Consider the following 24434-nt stretch of genomic DNA (forward strand, 5'->3'; position numbering starts at 1 on the left):
TGGCATCTCAGCGATAATAATTGCACATCATCTTAGTAAGCTCAATATCAATGCAGCGGTGAAATGACATTGCCCAGACAGCGATAGCATCATAATCTCTCTTGTTCTGTGTCTCTCGACGTTGTCTCTTGGGAGATCACTCGTGGAAAGATTAGGTTAGATAATAGGACAAATACAAAATAACGAAATGAGAAATATTCCCCAAAATTATAAATTTGACCATATCGTGAGACTTGACTTTTCGTCGCTACCAGATAAAATACGCGATATAGAGGAGATGATGGTCTTTGACATGCATTGATAAAATGCAATGTTACAACCGATACAGTCTGTTCTGATTGATCCCAGTTAAAGGTTCTCTTAAGACAGTCGTAGTATTCTATTATTGATTTGAAGGAAATCTATTGTGATTGATTTTGATTGTCATTTTTTTTTATAGTCTGAATTTTTTTTTTCGTATTAAGTGGCTGCAAAACTATTTCCATTATTTTTAACTCTGAATGTTTTGATTCATTCAGGTCGTAGATTGACAGAGCTTTCAGTAGATATTCATAAAGTTTTATTATAAAATTATGTGAAAATATTTTCATAGATTTTGGTAGTAAACTATCAGAGATTTTTGTGGGTATTCTTAGTTTTTTACTTAGAATGCACGAATACTATTCCGATCAATTTATGGAGTGGATACATATAATTTTGTGTAAACATTCATAGGTTGGTCCTCGTGATTTAGGAAAAACTATTTCAACTAAGAAAGGTTGTACGTTGTCTTAAATATGCAATGAAAATTCGGTAGTTTCGTCATAGACCGTCGCGCATTTTTACGATTACCGATTTTCTGTAATTTGTCGTAGAAATCCTTTTACCAGAGCATGGAGGGGATGATCTTTTGCTGCTCAGACGACGAGTCCGAACTGCAAGGCAGTGACGAAACCAGATTGAACTATACATTCGGTATTTTGGCAGCTGATCACGGTTGGTCAGTAGAGCAGAGGCAAAGCATCCGACTAACTCACCGCGTTATCTCATAGTTTCGGTACCTAGCCAAACCAACAGGTAACGTCTACAATTATCAGAATTTAGCAGATGTATAGCAAAGCGCTCACCTAACTCATCAATTTTGTAACGGAGCTGCGCTCCTCTTGAAGCAGACCACGAATTTAGTTTATTTTGATGGAATGCATAAAATTCCTTTCTAGACTGAGAAATTTTGTGCTGAGTCACTTTTGAACACTTTGAAAATTTTTAATTACAATGAATTGAAGCATCTTCGCGTTTCAGGGCGTATTACCATCTAGAAACTACAAAAATTCGCATTTTTTTCACACTTTGTTATAGTTTGGGGTTCTGAGAATGTGCCTCAAAAATATTAATTTAAAATTTACAACACTCCCATTGTAACGAAGGCTTAAGGGGGTATTACTGTCTGGAACCTTGTTTTTTAGGTAAATTTTAGGAATTGATTTTGCGAAAAGTATCAAATCTACAGAATCAGGGTTTTTAACGCATATAGAGACATGTTTCAACTACTGACACAAATATTTATGAAATACTGTATAGTAATCTATAAAAGTTGCGCTATTATGCAGGTCGTGCCGTGAGACGTGCATCCAATCGGGCGCACGAATTACAGCGATCCTAGTCGTCTTAAACAGAAGAACAAATTTTTTTTAAATCTACTAGGGGCTTCGCCCCTGCGCGCTTCGCGCGCCAACCCCATCTCGGCGCTACGCGCCTCGTTGTTCGGCGCTTCGCGCCTCACTATTTCCTTACACATTGTCTAGTAGACAGGCGAATTCCTTCATGTTGATTTGATGACAGGTCTGCACTTGCTGTCCACTTTAATTCCTTCTGTGCTTACTTTTCTTTTTTTTCATCAATCTAAGCTTCCATTCGTTGGTTGAAAATTGGTGTTCCTTCTCTATTGATATCGATCTATCTCCTTGACTTGCTGAATTATTTTTGCTACCGTTCTGCCCGTTATTCTCCAAAATCACCTTCCTTATATCATTTTTTTCTCTATATTTGTGTTGCTGTTCACTCCGCAAAACACCTGTTTCTTTTATGGTTAACATAGATCCTGGTCGTCCTCTTGCCTGGTTATAGGAATATTTGTTTCTTGTTATTCTCTGGCTTATTTGGTTATTCGCACTTACAATTTTATTTTCCTCTTTCTTTTGTGATACTCCCGACCATCCACCATCTTCATCGCCTTGTCTGCTGCTTGAAACTCCTCCTTTCTCCATTGTCATCGTAAATCCTGGCTGTCCTTTTGACTGTTTGGTGATATATTTAGATTTACTATTATTTGATTGTTACTTTTCATACTTATTACTCACTATCTGAATTTTATTTTGGTTCTGCAAGACATCAGAGTGTCCACTGTCTCCGTCGCCGGTGAAGAGTAGCGAGAATTGTGTTTCATTTTGTGATCCGATCCGGTGTGGATGAATTTGTGCTTCGCGATACACGATTGAACATATCTTAAAAATGTCCGCAGCTGCAACTAATTCTGCTTCTCCCCCGTATATTCCATTTTTATTCATATGTGATTTGTAATCACCAGGTGACCTAATCACAGCACCGTTTGACTCATTACCTGTAATAAAACCCGCAACTGTAGACCAATTATCCACTATATTTGAAACGATACTCAGTCTCACCTCTGCGTGTCGATTTTGAGTGCCGTATACACAATACGCCAACGCGCGAAAAAGACAATTCCCGTCGGGAATCATCTTGATAATTTTCGTTTGCATGTTCATTTTTCGCGCGTCAGAAACAGATACCTATAAAGATATTTGTCAAAGACTGTCATAAACAGCCGATGACAGCTGTCAAAGGGTTTGCTAGATGCTTTTTGTTTTGTTTTCGGGATCTCACCCCACCGGCAACTTCATGCGTATACTATTGTTATTATAGTCTTTTTTTACTATTGTTATTATAATCTTTTTCTACGTTCATTTGTTTGAAACTTTTTTATTAGATAGAGAGATAAGAATGTAGTTATCGCCTGAACTAGAACTAACAAGGAAGGTATCCCAGTTTGAACTCTCCAATTTAATTTATTTTGTAATATGTCATTGTAGACTAAAACTAAGCGACACGTATTTTTCTCTATCGGCCATGAAACACTTTAAGGAGGTGAAACAACTCTTCAAAGTGAGGCATGTCAAGGGGCGATTCGGCAGTTTCACCCATAAGAACATAATATTTTTTAACTGATCCAACTGGAAAAGTTTTCTAATCAAGAGATATGAAAAATGTATTTTTCTCAAGACAAAAAAATAAAATTAAGGGGGTGAGCCACTCAAAAGATTTAACTATGCTTTGCTAGGCCTATGAGTAAACATGATATTCATACGCCAACATCAACCTAAATGTTGACATTTCGTACTGTCGTCTTTTCTTTGTTGTCATGCGTCATTATTGTTTCTTATCCATAGTGGTGACGTGCATTTAGATTACGAACCTTACTTCAATAATAACACTTGATTTTTCGACGCTATACTAAACATATGCCAGATTGGCTGAGGGCCACGGCCTAATCCGTTAACAAAGCTCCTCCCATTCTCGGTGTTTCAATTGACTCTGTCCAGATTGGCTAAGGGGTACAGCCTGATCCGTCAACTGAGCTCCTCCCATTCTGGACGTTTCAAGTGACGTCCTATATAATCACAATTATGTAAAATATTGTCTATTTCGAGTCTAAAAATTTGAAAATATATATGAATAATGTTATTCTTGGATATAAAGGTCACAACTCAAAACACTTTTTTATAGTGTTAACGTTTCGGCCCTGATGGGAGCCCTCCTCAAAACAATTTATTTAAACATCTGTCACGAACAAAAATAAAATAATGTACAACTAGGTTTTAACAAAATTAACATAGTGGTATAGATAATATGCAAGGATGTTTAAGCAAGTATAAAAGAGAGGAATTACCTAGTATGGGATGACACTTCCAATTACATCGAATGCGTGTTGGTAATTAATGAATAAATAGAAACAATAAAAACAATAAAAACAAAAACCGAAACACACTGCGTTCGCGACACGTAGTTCCCAAGAATTCATATTTGTTGTTAATTTTGATAAAATAAAATAAAACACACTGCCGTTATAGGTTGAATCCAGAGCACATTTGCACCAGTGGAACGTCCAGTGTGTAGTGGGGGGAGGTCGATATCGATAGTTATCAGAGCAAACGCAGAGTCAACGGGTTAAAAGGAAACCAAAATTTTGTTAAGGAGGTAAAATCGAGAGCAAGCTCAGTCGGTGCTGGATAATTACAATGGTCGTATCACAGAGGTGTAAATATTACTCAGATGTTCTATGTCTTGTTTTCGGTTGACAGAATTGGGATGTGCAACAATATTGCACATTTCTAACAGTAGCCTATTGTAATACAACGGTTCAACGTCAATAATGCTGGCTTGAGAATAATTAAAGGAGTGGTCGAAATCGATGGCATGTCTCGTCAGTGCAGTATAATTATCCTCGCGTTCATGGATATTGCGTTTATGCTCGGTTATCCTGGTGTGTAGTTGCCTACTAGTTTGGCCTATGTAGGACGTGTTGCATTGGTTGCAAGGTATTTTTTAAACTACACCAGAGCGCATACCCGGGGGTACGGGGTCCTTACCCGAATCAAACATCGAGGATAGATCATGTGCACATTTACCCACAAATTGAATTTTGTACTTAGAGAATGTTCTGTTGAGTGACTCAAACAACCCCGCGACGTATGGGATGAAAATATAGTTTTTTTAATTGGTTTGTGCAGTAGTTGCATCGATATTATTGTTAGGGCTGGTCGATGACAAGATGGAATCGTATTTGAACTGTATATGTTTGTTGAGCAAGCGAGGTGGATAGTCGTTTTTACTTAGTACCTGCTGAATCAAGGACAAATTTTTTTTGTGAAATTTCATACTTGAGAGTCGGATCGCTCTGTCAACTAAGCAATTAATCGTTCCAATTTTGTAAGATCTGGGATGATGAGAATGGTAATTTAAATACCTTTGTGACCAAGTAGCCTTGTGAAAACAATCAGTTTTGATGAACTGGTTATCATTGATGATCAGGACATCTAAAAAGCTAATTCGGCGATTAGACTCTAATTCAGAGGTACATTGTAGTCTCGAATGGAAACTGTTGAAGACAGATAGCATTTCTGCAACTTTATCCGAAGGGACAGCTGTAATTATGTCATCTACATATCTGAAATAGAATGAAGGCTTGAAGTCTAGTTTGTTGAGACAATATTGTTCAAGATCATCCACGGATTTGGTTTTGGTTTTGGTTTTGGATGATCTTGAACAATATTGTCTCAACAAACTGGACTTCAAGCCTTCATTCTATTTCAGATATGTAGATGACATAATTACAGCTGTCCCTTCGGATAAAGTTGCAGAAATGCTATCTGTCTTCAACAGTTTCCATTCGAGACTACAATGTACCTCTGAATTAGAGTCTAATCGCCGAATTAGCTTTTTAGATGTCCTGATCATCAATGATAACCAGTTCATCAAAAGTGATTGGTTTCACAAGGCTACTTGGTCACAAAGGTATTTAAATTACCATTCTCATCATCCCAGATCTTACAAAATTGGAACGATTAATTGCTTAGTTGACAGAGCGATCCGACTCTCAAGTATGAAATTTCACAAAAAAAATTTGTCCTTGATTCAGCAGGTACTAAGTAAAAACGACTATCCACCTCGCTTGCTCAACAAACATATACAGTTCAAATACGATTCCATCTTGTCATCGACCAGCCCTAACAATAATATCGATGCAACTACTGCACAAACCAATTAAAAAAACTATATTTTCATCCCATACGTCGCGGGGTTGTTTGAGTCACTCAACAGAACATTCTCTAAGTACAAAATTCAATTTGTGGGTAAATGTGCACATGATCTATCCTCGATGTTTGATTCGGGTAAGGACCCCGTACCCCCGGGTATGCGCTCTGGTGTAGTTTAAAAAATACCTTGCAACCAATGCAACACGTCCTACATAGGCCAAACTAGTAGGCAACTACACACCAGGATAACCGAGCATAAACGCAATATCCATGAACGCGAGGATAATTATACTGCACTGACGAGACATGCCATCGATTTCGACCACTCCTTTAATTATTCTCAAGCCAGCATTATTGACGTTGAACCGTTGTATTACAATAGGCTGCTGTTAGAAATGTGCAATATTGTTGCACATCCCAATTCTGTCAACCGAAAACAAGACATAGAACATCTGAGTAATATTTACACCTCTGTGATACGACCATTGTAATTATCCAGCACCGACTGAGCTTGCTCTCGATTTTACCTCCTTAACAAAATTTTGGTTTCCTTTTAACCCGTTGACTCTGCGTTTGCTCTGATAACTATCGATATCGACCTCCCCCCACTACACACTGGACGTTCCACTGGTGCAAATGTGCTCTGGATTCAACCTATAACGGCTGTGTGTTTTATTTTATTTTATCAAAATTAACAACAAATATGAATTCTTGGGAACTACGTGTCGCGAACGCAGTGTGTTTCGGTTTTTGTTTTTATTGTTTTTATTGTTTCTATTTATTCATTAATTACCAACACGCATTCGATGTAATTGGAAGTATCATCCCATACTAGGTAATTCCTCTCTTTTATACTTGCTTAAACATCCTTGCATATTATCCATACCACTATGTTAATTTTGTTAAAACCTAGTTGTACATTATTTTATTTTTGTTCGTGACAGATGTTTGAATAAATTGTTTTGAGGAGGGCTCCCATCAGGGCCGAAACGTTAACACTATAAAAAAGTGTTTTGAGTTTTGACCTTCATATCCAAGAATAACATTAATCAACAAATCATCAAGGTCGAGTTAAATCGTCTTCATCATATTAACTGAAAAAATATATATTGCGTATGAGAACACGAAAGAAAAGTTCCAAGGTTTTGGATTATACCGAAAAAAAATATTGGCCGGGGTAACTACCCCCGAACGCTTCTTATCTTGCGCATATGTACAAAATCGTTAAATTCGAATCTAAAAATCTGAAAAAATATACAATGCGTATAAACACGAAGGAAATAAGACGTATTTTTGGACTTTCTCGAAAATAAATATTGGACAAAACTACCTCTGAAATGTTTCGAATTGTTAACGTTTTTTTATCTTCTCACTGTATCATCAAAGGCTCAAAAATGAATCATCGGCAGCGAAGACAATGTCGGGAAGAAAGACAGTGTCGCCAGACAGAAAAGCTGCTGATACCGGATTAGACGCAATATAGTATTATGCTGCGATGAATTAGTTTCGAAATGATAGTCTACACTAGAACCTTAAACTGTAAGAAAATGAAAATGATAAATCTGAATCTTTAAAGCTTCTAAAGTAGCATATCACTCCAAGAGTAACTTATCGCAGCATGACACAATATTGCGTCTTATTCATCATTAGCAGCTTCATTATCAATGCAACCATTTATAGATAAGATAACATATTTGCATCTAAAGTGGGGAAATATTCACTTTATATCGGTTGTTTCGATAAAGTAGCTCATTTTTTCAGTTTTATTTGTGAGCTCTGTACAGTCAGTGATACGTCAAAGTGAGCAGTTCATTTTCAGAGAAAATCCAATATTTTATACGAGTTTATGTGTAGAAATCATAAATTTCTCATCCAGAAAACAGTGAAAGATTTTGTAAGTTTTTGAAGTTTTCGACAAGATATTCTTGTATAGAAATAAGTTGGTTAAAGAGACGAATTGTTCATTGTTATAAATTGAAAATCAAGTTCCTCTCGTATTATTATTATATTTTTCTGTTTTATGTCTTATGAATTATTTTTGATGCCTGTAACAAGTAAATTAGAATTTTTCTCGGTTAATTATAAATTAAAATTTATAAATTGTGGGATATAAATGTCATTGTTCTGATGCAATGTGAAGAACTAATTACTAAATTCATTGCATTATAAATATTGAATAACAATATCAAAATTCTAACACGTGAAACTCTGTCGCCTGTTTTAACTTCCTTATGTACCAATATTTAGGAATAAGAGGGATATTATTCGAGTTATTACAATACATTTTTTCAGCAATACTCAAGATGAAAGTAAATCCCATAAATGTCGTCAAACTTTTGCTTGGCGTATCTCAGTCGCTATATGCAAAAGAGACTCCGATAAATCGAAGGGAAATTGAATTAAAAAAGAACATCGAAGATATTTTATTGGCCGCGATGATTGAATTTAATGGCATGGAAAGGACGATTGAAGAATCCTTAGATTTTCAAGAACCATACAAAGATACTAATGCCCAAATAATAGAAAAATATATTATGCATACTTCACCTATCAAGCCTGTGCCACCTAAAAATGAGTGTACGAAAGACGAAGAAGATGTATCGTATGATTATTAATCAAGAGCCGTAGATTTCTGGAGAAGCGGCCAGAAAAGAAATTTACGAACTAACACTGTAAGAAAAACTTTAAGAAGAGTAAAATCTATAAATCAACTACAACGATGAGCTCATTCGTTAAATAAAGGTGGCACAAAAAAAATCGCTAGAATTTGTAACATTACGTTGAATATTTTTAAAGCAACTGTCGACGTCACAACTGTCGGTTTCATTGTGCGTGATAATGCCCAGTAAACATGAGCCGGTTAAAATGTGGTTGAAGAAACGTTAAGGTCGTATAATTATGGTATAGGTAGAAAATATTACCGTGTTCGATATACGGTAATTTTTCAGTAAAATATTAATCGTTGTCTCTCCACAAATATTATACGATTTTCATTACACGTACATTTGAACAACGGTTTCTAGACTAATAATCAACGTTTTGTTTACTAGTTCAATTGCTAATTTAAATTCGTTAAAAACCGGTATATTTATAGATATTAAAATACAAATTTTCTACGTTTCATCGTCAACGTTTTGTTGTGGTAAGCGAGATTCGTAGTATAAACGTGTGGTAAAACCGTTTATATTTCTAGTCCTATGAACAGTTAATATACATGTTTTATTCCTTCACCGGCAACACAAGTTTAACGTTTCATTCACTGCTTTTCTACAACATTTAAACAACGGTTTCTAGACTAATAATCAACGTTTTGTTTACTAGCTCAATTGTCAATTTAAATTCGTTAAAAATCGGTATATTTGTAGGTATTAAAATAGAAAATTTCTGCGTTCCATCATCAACGTTTTATTGTGGTAAGCGAGATCCGTAGTATAAACGTGTGGTAAAATCCATTATATTTCTAGTCTCATGAACAGCTAATATACATATTTTATTCCTTCACCAGTAACACAAGTTTAACGTTTCGTATAGTTACCATACCTTGCCAATATGTTCTCATTAATTGTTTAATAATTAAGTCAATACACTTTTGATCTACTGATCACATGTAATACGTGAAAATTACGTCGTACATAGACTTGTCATATCGATACACAGAATTATATACCTACTCGGGCCGAAACGTAAACAAGATTTGTTTCGTACCTTTCTGACCTTCATATCCAAGAATACTACCCTTTTCAACATAGTGAGGGCAGGAATCAACTTTTACATCATTTACTTACATATTGCGATGTTTGAATTTGGAACTATAATCATTATATTCAAGTTTTTCTCATGTTAGCAGTGACTAAAATTCAACGTTTTGTTATCCTCCTCAGCACGTTTTTCTGATTACCTTAAATTTTGTAAACAACTGGTCATTCGATTTCCAATCTTTTTTTTCATTCGATAAACTAGTAAGTATCATCAAAAATATGAAAAAATTCAGGTGACATAACACTAGAAGTGATAATTTTATTCTACGTAATATTGTAAAGTAGAACTATATGTTACCTCCATTTTTTCAAATTCTTTTCCTTGTGTTATTGTTAATTCCCCAACATAGGAAAAAAAGTTGAAAAATCGATGAACAGATTTTTTTACAAAGGTCACCAAGAAATTACCTAGTTGAGCATATAAGTGCATCCCTTCGCGGCGTCTTTATTAATTGTAAAACATACGTTTTCCTATACCATAATGTATATATTGGAATAACCCATGCTAGGAAAGCGAGTGGCCGTAAATGAAGCTCGTGTACCATGGATGTTACATATACGTATAATGAGCGCATGTATCAAACGACAAGCGGTCGCGAAGAATCGAGAATGTCCTAGCGTGAAATACTCGCGCCTCTTCTTCTGCCTCTGATTGGCTCGCTAGGTCAGCGTGTTGTAACTCGTACGGTTCCTGCACGCTGAGAGCCGAGGACGACGCGCCAGAATGCCCCCCCCCCCCCCACCACCGTTCGCGAAGGCTCTCAGCTCACGCGATCAGTGAATCAGTCTAATTTGACCAACTTCCGAGGTCAGTGCACGTCCGTGTTTATGTGAGCCTTCATAAGCTGGTAAGTACAAATGTATTTTCTATTTGGAAAAATTTATCACGATGATTCAATACAGACGAAAATGACAATACAGGCGTAAATAACCTGACAATAAAAAGAAGAAACAAATACTTTGTGATTGCGTCGTACTTGCTTTTGAACGTCGCCGAAAGGATGTAGGCACAATAGAATTGCTTGTAGATAATGCTATAAGAAGCATGTCTATGGTATGGAATATATACTGATTGCAAATAGAAGCCGCAGATATTTATTGTTAGCTTCATTCTTACTTGTGCAGGCATCGTTTTTCTTTTATAAGGTTATCCAGTGAAATAGATCGCTAACACATACGTATCATGTACGAATGAACGATCATTTAGTGGCTGCATCTTTTCCCAATAAACACACAGTGGTTGAAATGATATATAATAGACCTGTCAAGACACGTTGAGAGAACGTTGAAATGGCACATAAAGATTATTCTACCTAGAATACAGGTGTTAAATACTATGTATTTTCAGGTATTTGACGGATTAGCAGTGATATCGAGGAAGTGAATGCTCCAGCTGCGGTCGAATAATAATTAAAACTTATGCGTACTGCGTACCTAGACAACGCTTTCTATAGCGTCTGTGTTCTTTTTTGAAATAATGTGCCAATACTTTTTATTATTTTACTTTGTCAGGATTGTGATTTTTTACCTAGTCCCGAGATGAAAGTTAACAATTTTCCTCGTTAGGGTATAATCATTGTATGATTATTTTGTTTCATGTTTTATTTGTTATCAAACCTCTTGTATCGGATATAAGTTTTTGTTTGTTCATGTTTACTTAATTTTACTATTTGCTATACTTCTATACTCTTGTGAGTACATCTGTACAATTGAGGTATGCGTATATGTAAAAGACTGTATGTTTATTTATACATCCCAGTCAACATTCACACAGTTACATCGTTGGCATAATAAAATGTCCGCATCAACGATACAGACAAACTGGTATATAAAAAACTACTATTATGTTTCTGATACATTGTTAAAGCGGATATTTCGATACGTGTGCAATGTAACTATTGTCATTGTTGCCTTGGATGAAAGTACCTTATAATAAATATATATCATGTTTCGCAAAGGTGTGTGCTTTATCTCATTTAGTTGTCCTGTATTTCTCATAAGAATACATAGGTGTGGATGTAAAATAATTAATATCATTTAATTGGTGCAAGTTACCATTACTGAAATAGCTAAGAATGTGAGCGTTGCTGTATCATCTAACCCCTGAGATAAGTCCATATTGACCATACAAGAAGCTTTTAACAGCTTGTGTATTAATATAGTACATGAAAAATTATACCGAAAACATATTCTCAAGTTGGTTGTTACACGTTTATCGGAACCGCGTGATATTCGATTAAGTGTATTCAATTAAACGTATAATAATTGTTTACGGATATCGTTTTTACGTTAAATCAACACACATTAAGTACGTGTATTATTATAAAAAAAATTTTCCAATGAACACGCTTATTAAACGTGTTTGAACCACGAAAAATGGTGGCTATAACAGGTATATATTAAACGTCTACGTTAACATTTAAATTGCGTTCTTTCATACTTGTTTCATTACGTTTCTGAAAACCGTAATTTCGACGTTTACTTCAACCGTGGAATATCCGGATCATAATCACTAACAGAAAACGTTGATGAGCGCAGTAGAAAAAACCTATATCAGGGCGGACATTTTTCACGAGAAAAAACGTATGTGCTGAACGATTATTCAACTATATACAACGTTATTTTTCGACGAATTTCTTACGATTTATTTACCAGCAATGTTTATTGGGTGATTTACGCAAATGGGCCTTACAAGTCCAGAAAGAGATTGGCTATGAAGATTTCGGATTTACAGCTTCAAAAAATTAGTTGAATGGATTTAAATACCCACACAGATTAGTATCTAGGAAAATCAATAAATTTATCACTAGGAAAACTTCCGAAGATGTTGAATGATTAAAAGTGAAGGCAGATGAATTTTTGGCTCCTCTTAAACACGATATAGCAAATTTGGAATTAAAAATGTGTACCATTCCGTTCAAAGCGGATTCCAGCTGGAGATGAATTCACGAACAACCTTGGCTGTCGAAGGAGAAAAGTGATTACAGTACGTAAGGGTATTTCCGTCGAATATTTTTTTTTCGATGAAATCCAGAAATACGTAAATTTTTTTTTGTGTACATACGCAATATACATTTTTTCAAATTTTGAGATTTCAATTGGACCATTTTTTGCTTAAGCGCAAGATGAACAGCGTTCAAGGGTAGTTACCCCTCCAATGTTTTTTTCGAAAAATTCCAAATACATATGCAAAATTCGAAATCAATCGATCCAATAGTTTGAAAGAAAAAAAAAACGTGCGCCCGACTTGAAACAAGTCATTTTCAAAAAAACGCATTCAAAGTTTACTATACATTTAGCACAGACAATGAGACGGCTGAACTTACGGTGGATAACGACTAATTTGAGTAGCCTTACCTTACGAAGTTTTTCTGGAAACGACAGTTTTAGCCCCACTCTGATGTTTTGATTGACAATTTTTCAGGAAAATTGAACCTCAATTTCCAAACAGCTGTGATTCGGATAAAAATTTCGTCCTTACTTAGTTCTAGTTCAGACGATAACTATATTCATATAGATTTAAAAAAATGTTGTAATATTCCAGACGAGTAGAATTGCCACCATTCGTGTACTCGATTGGACGAGTGTCTCAAGCCACGACCTGCATAACAGCGCATAACTTGTATAGATTTTAATCAAGTATGTCATAAAATTTTGTGTTGCTAGTTGAAACATATCTTAATATGCGTTAAGAACCCCGGCACTGTACGTTTCATAGTTTTCACAAAACTAGTTCCCAAATATTATTTAAAAAACAAGCTTCCAGACGATAATACCCCCTTAATATTTGACTTTCAGTTAGTTACTTTACATGGACCCAAGTGCCTTTTTGTATTTTATTCTTATTTTATTTTTATTCAGTTGGTACGACTTTTGGAATTGTTATCCGTAAAGCCTGAGAACTCGGATAATTGCTTGATTTTTTTTTTTTTTTATACCTTACCAATCGTTATTTTCTTCATTAAATATTGTGAAACAACATTTGTTTCGTTGTTTTACACTTATTTAATAATTCCAACCATGCACAGGGGACCAGATGAGTAAAATCACAACTTCGTCAGCCGGTATCTGAAATCGTTTCTTCGGAGATTTCAAGTCTGTTCGATGGCCACGGTCAACACCCTGGTCTGGTATAGAAAATCTATGATAGTCAATATAATTTATACTCATCAGATTTGGGATCCGGATTCCTAATTCTGAGGAGTGAAACGGCTCTGGCAGTTCCACTTTCCTAGCCCGTGTCGGCCGACACGGCGCAGCTTCGACGGTGCATCGTCCGTGTCTGCCAGAATGCAGCTTGGGTGGTTTGTCTGCCCAAACATGAGAAAATTGTAGCAGTAACAAGTAACCCTTGCCCCACTCTGTAAAATGCTTCAAGTGGCTAATTTAGGTGATTTCGATTGGCAAACTTGATTTCTGCCTACCTCCGAAGAAGAATGCCTTTGATTTTTCACTAACCAACCTATTTCAAAACAAAGAACACTCACAATAATGTATTTTCACATTTCCGACAAATCCGCAAACATTACCATGTTTAATATAAAGTTGAACTGTATTACTACTTTCAAAAGTGAAATAAGACAAATATGTTTTTCTCAGGGCTGGAATGACGTTAGTTTTCATGGGTCTGGACAAATTCCCACGCCAAACATTGACGCTTTGGCTTATACAGGCCTCATATTGAACAAGTATTACGTTTCCGCTATCTGCACTCCTTCTAGAAGTGCCCTTATGACTGGTAACCATCCGATCCACACGGGAATGCAACACACGGTAAGATTTATAAACTAGGTCCTTTCATTCGAACCTCAAATGCTGATGATAATAAGTATATCTATTACAAGCTAGTATTCAACAAAAATGTTTACTTAAGATGTATTGGAAAAAATGCACGATATTATCGTGATTGAGAACTGTTAAAAATTTAATTCAAAGAGGTGATATCTCACTGTATATAGGTTTTATGTGTAACGTTGCGTAGCAAAGAATGGTAAAATCACAGAATATTGATAACGTGATTTTAAGTATGCATCTACATGGATAAAAAAGTCTGAGAGTACATTATTATTCACTTAAACTTTTTTATATAATTGTGTATTATTGGACCAATGTGCGTATCACTTTGTACATATTTGTATAGCTCGGAACAAAATTGAAAACAAAAAAAAAACGTATTCATATGATGATACTATTACTGAGATTGATGTTCATAACCGTGTAGAAATTCTACAGATTCCATTCAGTTGAGTGATGGTCAGGGATGAAATGATGCTCAATTTGCAATCAATTATGTTTTTCAAAATCGACGTTTCGGCAGGCTCCGCCTACCATCTTCAGGTTTTTTTTAATGTAGAATAAATCACAAATTTTTACATGAGAATTTTCAGTGTTTGTAAATTTACTAATTTACATGAATGCCACGATTTATTGTTTAACCTTATTATTCAAACTGCTGTGAAAAATTGTATTGTTCGAAACTTACATATATCGACATTCCTAAACGTTTACGATGTTTGTTACATAATGTTCAAGAAAGATGTGTCTACTCGCCTGCCTGTACTAACAGGACTGTGATCTTAATGTTTATTCAAACAAATACATTTGAAAGTCATACAACTGTTCACATGCTTGTTGGTATGTAGGCCTAATTGTTTACATAACAGTCAGTACAGTTTCTATTGATAATTTATATGATGTCCGAATGAAGGTCCCTACGGTTTTGAATGTCAGTTTTTTTTTTCACTGTGTTGTTTTCAGAAATGTGAACCATTTTCTTTCATAAGCTTTATATGCCAGTTAGTAGTATAACAAGGCTGGTTATGGGTAAAAACACCTTTTTACCGACCAAGTCGGCTATCCGCGCATCCCAGACGCAAGCTCTTAAAGGTGACCACCACTCTCGTAAGATAAAACGTGCTTTGCCGTACCGACTTGAGGTCGAAAACGTGCAACCTTACCGACAGTTGTATCGGTCGACGGTAAAGATCGCACTGCTTTACCGGCAATTCTTATCGGTCGAAGATAAGAATCGTGCTGTTTTACCGACAATCTTACCGACCGCGGTCAAAGTCTCTATGTAGTGCTCGCCTGCCAACGGAAGAGGGCGCAGCAGGGGCGTGAACTTTTTACCGACGTGGATGTCGGTTACCGTCCCGCATTCTTTTCCCCCGATAGGACTGCTGATGTGTAACATCAACCACTTCGAATTCCTTTCCTACGGTAGGACTGCTGATGTGTAACATCAGCCGCCCCACATTCTTTTCCCACGATATCAACCACGCGACATTCCAAATTATTGGTTCTGAGAATTGTTTTTTACCAACGTGGATGTCGATACGTTATCATCAACGTGACATTCTTTTTGGCTTGTAACTGTAATGTGAACTCTACGATAAATTTTGAACAGGTTCAGTCAAGACCAGAGTGCAAGGTCGACCGATAGCTGCGGTAGTATACATTCAGAGCCAAGGATCTGCGATGTTGGGTTACTATCGCTCTTAGAATGCAAAACACAGCGCGCGCACACACAACATGCGTACAGCTGCCCTATAAGAAGGACGCTCATCACTGCAAACGATCATTCAGTCTCAACTTGTCACGTATACGTGAGGAAAAGGCTCAATATGGAATCCACAAAGTGTTTGAGATTAATCGATATTATGGAATCGGCGTACAAAGTCTTGAGAAAATCATCAACAGCAGAGATTCAGATATGGATGAAATTAGAAATTCAAAATATTCGGCTTCTGAACAGAATTTTGCGCAAGGCTTCATCGATTGGAGAAAAGATGAGAATTATCACAATGATCGGACTCTTGAAAGCGATTGCGGAAAAATTCAAACGGCTTCAGAAAACGGGTGGAGGTACGCGGAAAGAAAGAAGAAGCGATCGAGTTCACTCGGAAGATTTGGAATCAGCTTTCGAGGGGAGAATTGGAACTGGATCCATCGTCGATTTGAAACATGAAGATGTGGAGAGATTTCTAGGAGACACAAAGGTACTAGCTGTGACAAGCTACAAAACGCTCTGAAGAAAGACAGGAGCTTGAAAGCCAACGTTATACTGGCTTGTAAATTTAAAGTTAGAAAAGATGATCATACGGTGGAAGAAATCAAATTTTTTAATACGAGAAATGAAATCATCCTCCAGACAACGGATATTAACGAATAATGGTTCATCGAAAACGCGACAGAGAGTTTGTTGAAAAAGGTGAAAGATTTCCAGGAAAAGAATTCAGGCTGGTCGCTGACTGAAATAATCAATTTGACTGTGAATATCAACAAGTACGTGCAACAACAAGGCGGTGTGTTCACATACACCCCGTTACCCAACCATATCAGTGATAAGAAGGCTAGCGTCAACATTCGCAACAGCGACTATGGTCGGTCACCGCAGCCCTCTTTCCAGCCAACAACAATCCCAGCGTGATTACTTCATAACCACATTTCGGCTCAGTGCTACAATACGACGGGTTGCATTTTCCAATGTCTTTAGACCAGATTCCAAAACTTGAGAGTAGTATATATATGAGAGTTCTAACTCAAAGATGGCGGCGCTACCCCCTAGCTCCCCCCTAGCTCCCCCCCAGCTCCCCCCTAGCCCCCCCCCCCCCCCGACTCACGGCGCTCTCTCTCTCTCTCTCACCCCCCCCCCCCCCCCGGTCATTTTCGGTGGCTATTTTCATAGGATTTGACACACACACACACACACACACACACACGCACGCACACACACGCACGCACACACACGCACGCACAAACACACACACACACACACACACACAAAATAATTCCTGTCGAGACTTGTTTGGCGCCGGAAAGCCACACATAAATCGGATAGGGTAAGAACCCGCGAGATCTATTGAAAAAGTTCCAGGAAATGACCCCTGAAGGAAGGTTTAAAATGGCGTTTTGAATGCTTTTAACAATTTTTTTATTTAACACCAATTACATTTAGTTTTCTTATTCTATTCTCAATTATCTTATTCTAAATTTTAACGAGTAAAATTATAGATATTATTTTCAATATCCATATTAATTAAACATATTGTTATTCCAAAATTGACTTATACCAATTTTTTAACAGTACCACTGATCGGATTATATTCAACAATGCGATCATGCAAGATCATGCAGTAGGCAGAAGTGTGTGGTGGGAACGTAGTGTTAGAGTCAAATTCCAATCGAATGTCCACAGGTCCCCAGTTTTCAATGTTTCGTTCTGCTTGGAGCAATCGATGACGATAAGGGGAGCTTGGTTTATAAATTCACGCCTCGATAGCAAAGGCCCAGCTTCTTTGTTATAGTAGCTCATTTGAAACCGAACATACATATCATAGAGAATGGCGGGGGATGTGCAGGCTCGGACTTGTTCACTATGAAGAGTCGTAAAACTCAAAACTGTGTGTACACATACCATCCGGTGAAGAGCGGGCAAGATAAGATTTTTCTTACACCAAACACTGTTCGCTACCTGCTTTTCGTTGACCGATTTTTCACACCACATGGCCCACGCTGCTTAAAGACTCATAAAACTCAAAAACTACATTAGGCGGCGGTGGGTTCGCGGAGAGGGGGAGGGGGAGGGGGTGAAAACCTGTTCCAACACGCTTTAAGGCAAGATGCAGCTGCGGAACTGGGTGACTTCAAATTGGCAGATAAACCGCAAAAATTTAGGGATGGTGGGGGCGGGGACTGCGGACCCCAGCCGTCTTTCGCGTCATTTTTTACATGAATTTCATCATCTCTGCAGAGTCGGGAGGGCAATAAAACCCAAAAATTTAGGGATGGCAATATGGGTAAAGGGTGGGCCCAGTCGTCTCTGACGTCATTTTTCCCTCCGAGATGCGCAGAACGCAGTGCGCACCGCATCTCTGACGTCATTTTACCCTCCGATATGCGCAGAGCGCAGTGCGCACAGTTCCCAAATTCTTGCGATCTATCGGCCTATATACATATAAGCTCAACGCATCCGATGCAGACTCGTCAGTCTTACACGATACGTGCAAGTCAAAAAAGTTATACAAAGTTCAGCTTATATCAACGTCGAAGTCATGGCAGTCGAAGCGTACATGGGACTTGCGGAGCAGATGGAGAGGACGTACAATTTGCTGAGAGAGCAACCACCCGGAGAAGAGAATGATGCCGTCATCAATCATTGGGCTGATATTGGAATTGCGAATATCCAAGTTCTGCGCGATATTTCCATGCAACGAGGAACAACCGTTGGTGCGAAAATACGGATCCAACATACGATCGCACTCCTGCAATCTTGGGTGACGAAGATCAAGCAGTTGCAGCAGCGCACAGTGGTGACGGGTGGAAATATCGGTACTCCTGCGGGTGTACAATGAGACGACGTGGATAGCGCTTTTGCCAGCCGAATCAGAACGGGGGTTATCACAAATCTCCGTCATAAAAATTTGGACGCCTTTCTGGACGATGTGCAGCGCGTCGTCACCGAGAAGTTGGAGCTGATACTGCGCGAGGAGGGAAATGTGAAGGTTAACCTCATATTATCGTGCAAATTCGAAAATGCCAAGCACGAAGAGATCTCCACCGAAGTTAAGAGTTTCAACACCACCAACGAGGCGATTCTCCTCCCATCAAGCGATATAAATGGTTGGTTTACACGTGCACGGGGTGATCTGCAGTCAAAGGTGGAAGATTTCGAGCAACGCGATTCCGGCTGGAGTATGATTGAGATCCTTAACATCGCTGTAAATATCAATCGCTACCAGCCTCTCGCCGCGGGGGCTTCAACATTCGTCGAGCAGCCCCAAGACATTCAACGGAAGAAGGCTGTGGTGAACGTGAGGAACGAGGACGAAAGATGCCTTCTCTGGACCGTCACAGCAGCCCTCCACCCGGTCAAGATCAACGCCGATAGGACTAGCCGTTATCATCGATATATTTCCGAGTTGGACTGTACAGGTATCAAATTCCCTGCTACTCTACATGATGTGAAAAAGCTTGAGAGATTGAATAATTTGCGCATCAATGTATATGGAATAGAATCTCAAACTTTTTCGCATCATGCAAAATCAAATAAAAGCGTCATCGTGCCAATTTATTTGAGTAAAAATTTGCATAGCTTAAACATTGACACGATCCATCTTCTAATGGTTGAGAGTAATCCGGAAGACGATATGACTGGTGAGTTTGCACCGAGATTCCACTTTGCTTGGATTAAAGATCTTTCCCGATTGGTGAGCAAACAATTGTCTGATCATAATGGCCAGCTGTTTTTATGTGACAGATGTTTGTGCCACTGTAGCGTGAAACACGCCTACGACAATCATCGGCAAGATTGTATTATGCTAAATAAAGTACGCATGGAATTTCCCAAGTGTAAAGATTTAGTATTTTCCAATTTTCAAAACGAAGGCACCGTTCCATTTGTCGTATACGCCGATCTCGAATGTATGTTAATCACTGAACCTATAGATGAATTTGAAACTCGTAAGACTTGTGAAATTCAAAAGCATATCCCGCACAGTGTAGCGTACTATGTACATTGTGCGTACGATGAGACTTTATCAGAGTTCCACGGTAAACGCGGTGTCGATTGCATAGATTGGTTTATGAAACAGCTTAAAGATTTATCAATTCAAGTAGAGTCACGCATCAAAAACATAATTCCGATGAAGTCTCTTACCCAAGTGCAACGCGATCGTCACATGCGCGCAAAGAATTGTTATATTTGTGAAAAACCGTTTACCCCTGAGGAGAAAAAGTGTTACGATCACTGTCACTTCACGGGTAAATATCGTGGTCCTGCTCATAATCGGTGTAATTTGAATTTCAGAGAGTCGCACACAATTCCAATAGTTTTCCACAATTTGTCCGGTTACGATTCTCACTTTTTAATAAAATCCCTCGCGTCAACTTTTCCCGGTAAAATTACACTGCTACCCATAAATAAGGAAAAATATATATCCTTCACGAAACGCGTCGATGGAACAATGATGCACTTGAGATTCATTGATTCGTTCCGATTTATGGCTAGCAGCATCGATAAACTTTCCACATATTTGACCGATACCGATAAACACATAACACGCAAATTTTATAATAACCCGACTCAGTTCAGTTTGATGACCCGCAAAGGCGTTTTTCCCTATGAATACGTCGATTGTTGGGGGAAACTCGATGAACCGCGATTACCTGCAAAGAAGCATTTCTACTCGCACCTCTGCGATGCAAATATTTCAGACACCGATTACGAGCACGCGAAAACTGTTTGGAGGGAATTCCATTTAGAGTCATTGGGGGGCTACTCAGATTTATATTTAAAGACCGATGTTCTTTTGCTTGCCGATATTTTCGAAAATTTTCGCGCTAGCTGCTTCAAAACATACAATTTAGATCCGTTGCACTACTACACTGCACCGGGGCTTGCTTTTGACGCGATGCTCAAGCATACTAATGTAAATTTGCAACTTTTAGACAACCCTGAAATGGTGTTATTTATTGAAAGAGCCATTCGAGGCGGCGTAGCGCAATGTTTTAATCGACACGCTCGGGCCAATAATAGATTCATGGGAACAGATTTTGATCCAAACAAAGCGGAATCGTATCTCATGTATTTTGACGTGAATAACCTGTACGGTGCAGCTATGAGCGTGCATTTACCAATCGGTTCGTTCGAGTGGGAGTACCAGCACATCGATATAACGAACCATCCGGACGATTCGCCGATCGGTTACTTTCTGGAGGTAGATTTGGACTACCCTGTAGAACTCCACGAGGATCACAAGGACTTACCTCTTTGTCCCGAACATTTTACTCCTCCAGGTAGTAAAAATGCCAAACTCGCGACCACCCTTCACCCCAAAACAAAGTATATATTGCACTATAGAAATTTGAAACAGTGTTTGAGTTTAGGATTGAAATTAACGAAAGTGCATAGAATTTTGGAGTTTGCGCAATCTCTATGGCTCGAGCCTTACATCACGCTCAATACAGACATGCGTAAGCAATCTAGGAATGAATTTGAGAAAAACTTTTACAAACTCATGAATAACGCTGTGTTCGGCAAGACTATGGAGAATGTGCGAAATCATAAAGATGTTAAATTGGTTACAAAATGGGAGGGAAAAGGTGGTGCGAGAACGCTTATTGCCCGAGCAAACTTTCACAGCTGCACCGTATTTGACACTGATATGGTTATCATTGAAATGAATCGTGTCAAAGTTCACTTCGTCAAACCTATTTACGTCGGCGCATCAATTCTAGATCTGTCAAAAATCTTTCTCTACGATTACCACTATAATTATATTAAAACCAACTTTTCGAATAAGCAGGCTAAATTGATGTATACCGACACAGACAGCCTTATTTATCAATTCAATGTGCCTAATATCTACGATGTCATCAAACGTGATGTAGATACAATGTTTGACACCTCTGACTATCCGCCCGACAATGTGTATGGTATTCCCCTTGAAAACAAAAAACAACCAGGGCTAATGAAGGATGAAAATAATGGTAAAATTATGACAGAGTTTGTGGGACTGCGAGCAAAGCTGTACACATTTACTACGATGGGTGAGGATGGGGAAAAATATGACAGTGGCGTAAAAGTGAGTAAGCGTGCCAAGGGTGTAAGAAATTCATCGATGAATAGCATCACGTTTGATGATTATAAGCGCTGTCTGACGGCTTACCGAGAGTTGACTCTTCCACAGTGTTTAATACGCAGCAAAAAACACGAAGTAAGCACCATCGTACAAAAAAAATTGGCTCTGAGTTGGCAGGATGACAAGCGGCAATTGATACCCGGACAGACCGACACCGTACCTTGGGGGTTTGTCCCAGCCCCCCAATAGCTATAGGATAAACTTTAGACATAGAATTGATGTAAATATTTGATGTTTGACGCCTCGAACGATCCACCATCGGGCGGAAACGTTTCATGATCAATATGATATTTAATGGATTTGAAGTTTCAAAATGCGAATTCATATACTCAACAATTGTTTATTTATTTATTATTGATATATCAAGCAATTATTCATATTTATTCGTTTACCACGAGAAAAGTTTTCAGAAAATGAAAAAAAATTTTCAGGAAACGAAAAAAACTTTTCAGAAAATGAAAAAAACTTTTCAGAAAACGAAAAAAAGTTTTCAGAAAACTTTTCTCCCATTTGATTAACACGTAAAAAAAGTTTTCAGAGAATGAAAAAAAGTTTTCAGAAAATGAAAAAAAGTTTTCAGAAAACGAAAAAAAGTTTTCAGAAAATGAAAAAAAGTTTTCCAAAAAATAAAACGTGTAATAATCGTATGGCAAAATTGCATATTATCATTATTATTATCACTATTATTATTATTATTATTAATATTATTTTCGTAGTACAGAGTATGGCACATGTGCGCACAAAGGAGATAAAATGTGGAAATATTTGTATATTCAAAATCTTTTATTGTAATTCGGAAAATACATACAAATTATGTTACATGTCTGTTTTATTTATCCAACTATTGTGCGAATTATCAAAACCCAACCACTTCACATAGAACAGATTCCCCCATTTGCGTAACACTTTCTCCACAAGGTAGCCGTCGGGATATTTCACTCTGGCGAGCTCTTCCTCGTAGAAGCCCCCCTCGATGGGATGATCTTGATAATCGGTAAGTTTGTAGGTGGGTGGATTGGTATTTTTCACCTCACTCACGGTGAATATTTCAGTCGTCCAATTGGGTGTATAGCCTTTTTCGAATACATTCTTGTACTTGCTGATTCGAACTCGATCGCCTACACTGAATTTCCGCGCTCGATCACTTCGTTTGATTTGCCGAGGCTTGTACACGCTACGATACAGCTGTTTTTCATTCTCCGTGCTAACATCCTGTAAGTTTTATTCGAATCGTGCGATGTTTGGTGTTGTTGTAGGACTTCATTAAATCATCCAAAATATTAATCCACTTGTGAAATCCTAGGAGAGTAAACCACATCCACATTTTATTTTTTCAATGTTCGACTAAAAACGTTCGCATATCGACGCCTTTGAGTTGCTGAGTGTCAAATACATGTTGATATTGTGCTGCATCATGAGGGCTTTCAATTTGCTGTTGTGAAATTCTTTGCATTGATCAACGTATAGATGTGCAGGTATACGGCTCTGGGTTACTACAGATTTCATAGCAGCAGCCGCATCTTTCCCCCCACCACGGATGAGGATGAAACAAAAATGTGACAACGGTGTTGAAGTGGGTGAGCGTGTCAAGGATGCGAAAACTGCAACGATAAATAACATCACGTTTAATGATTATGAGAACCGTCTGAGGGGCTTACCAAGAGTTGATCAACCCCACAGTGCTTAATACGTAGTAAAAAAACGCGAGGTTAGCTCCAATGTACTGAAAATACGATATTGAGCTTCATGAACTATCGCCATGGGTGTCAAACCCATATATTTACAACGGTTCTATGCCCTCAGTTCCAGCCTACGGCTAGTTTATTGCGGGGTTGCAGCAAACCCTCTAAGTTCTGGTGCCTGTTTGCCCAGGTATCGGTTGCATATTACCGTCTTGTCAACTCATGATCAATTTTTCAGTACATTGGAGCTAACCTCGCGTTTTTTTACTACGTATTAAGCACTGTGGGGTTGATCAACTCTTGGTAAGCCCCTCAGACGGTTCTCATAATCATTAAACGTGATGTTATTTATCGTTGCAGTTTTCGCATCCTTGACACGCTCACCCACTTCAACACCGTTGTCACATTTTTGTTTCATCCTCATCCGTGGTGGGGGGAAAGATGCGGCTGCTGCTATGAAATCTGTAGTAACCCAGAGCCGTATACCTGCACATCTATACGTTGATCAATGCAAAGAATTTCACAACAGCAAATTGAAAG

The 24434-nt window shown here is 38.0% G+C and overlaps 1 protein-coding gene and 1 long non-coding RNA gene across 3 annotated transcripts in view; both read left to right on the plus strand.

Moving 5' to 3' along the window:
* Positions 1 to 24434, plus strand: part of LOC124310541 (arylsulfatase J) — an 876378-nt gene that overhangs the window by 109195 nt on the left and 742749 nt on the right. For both annotated transcript variants that reach the window (XM_046774594.1, XM_046774595.1), the window contains exon 2: positions 14171 to 14344. In XM_046774594.1, coding sequence (XP_046630550.1) covers positions 14171 to 14344 — 174 coding nt within the window. The remainder of the gene's footprint in view (positions 1 to 14170; positions 14345 to 24434) is intronic.
* LOC124310543 (uncharacterized) lies at positions 10310 to 12105 on the plus strand. The gene is made up of 2 exons (XR_006909690.1): positions 10310 to 10419; positions 10920 to 12105. It is a non-coding gene; the product is annotated as an uncharacterized LOC124310543 (long non-coding RNA).

This window comes from Neodiprion virginianus, chromosome 1 (assembly GCF_021901495.1).
Source record: "Neodiprion virginianus isolate iyNeoVirg1 chromosome 1, iyNeoVirg1.1, whole genome shotgun sequence".
Taxonomy (NCBI): domain Eukaryota; kingdom Metazoa; phylum Arthropoda; class Insecta; order Hymenoptera; family Diprionidae; genus Neodiprion; species Neodiprion virginianus.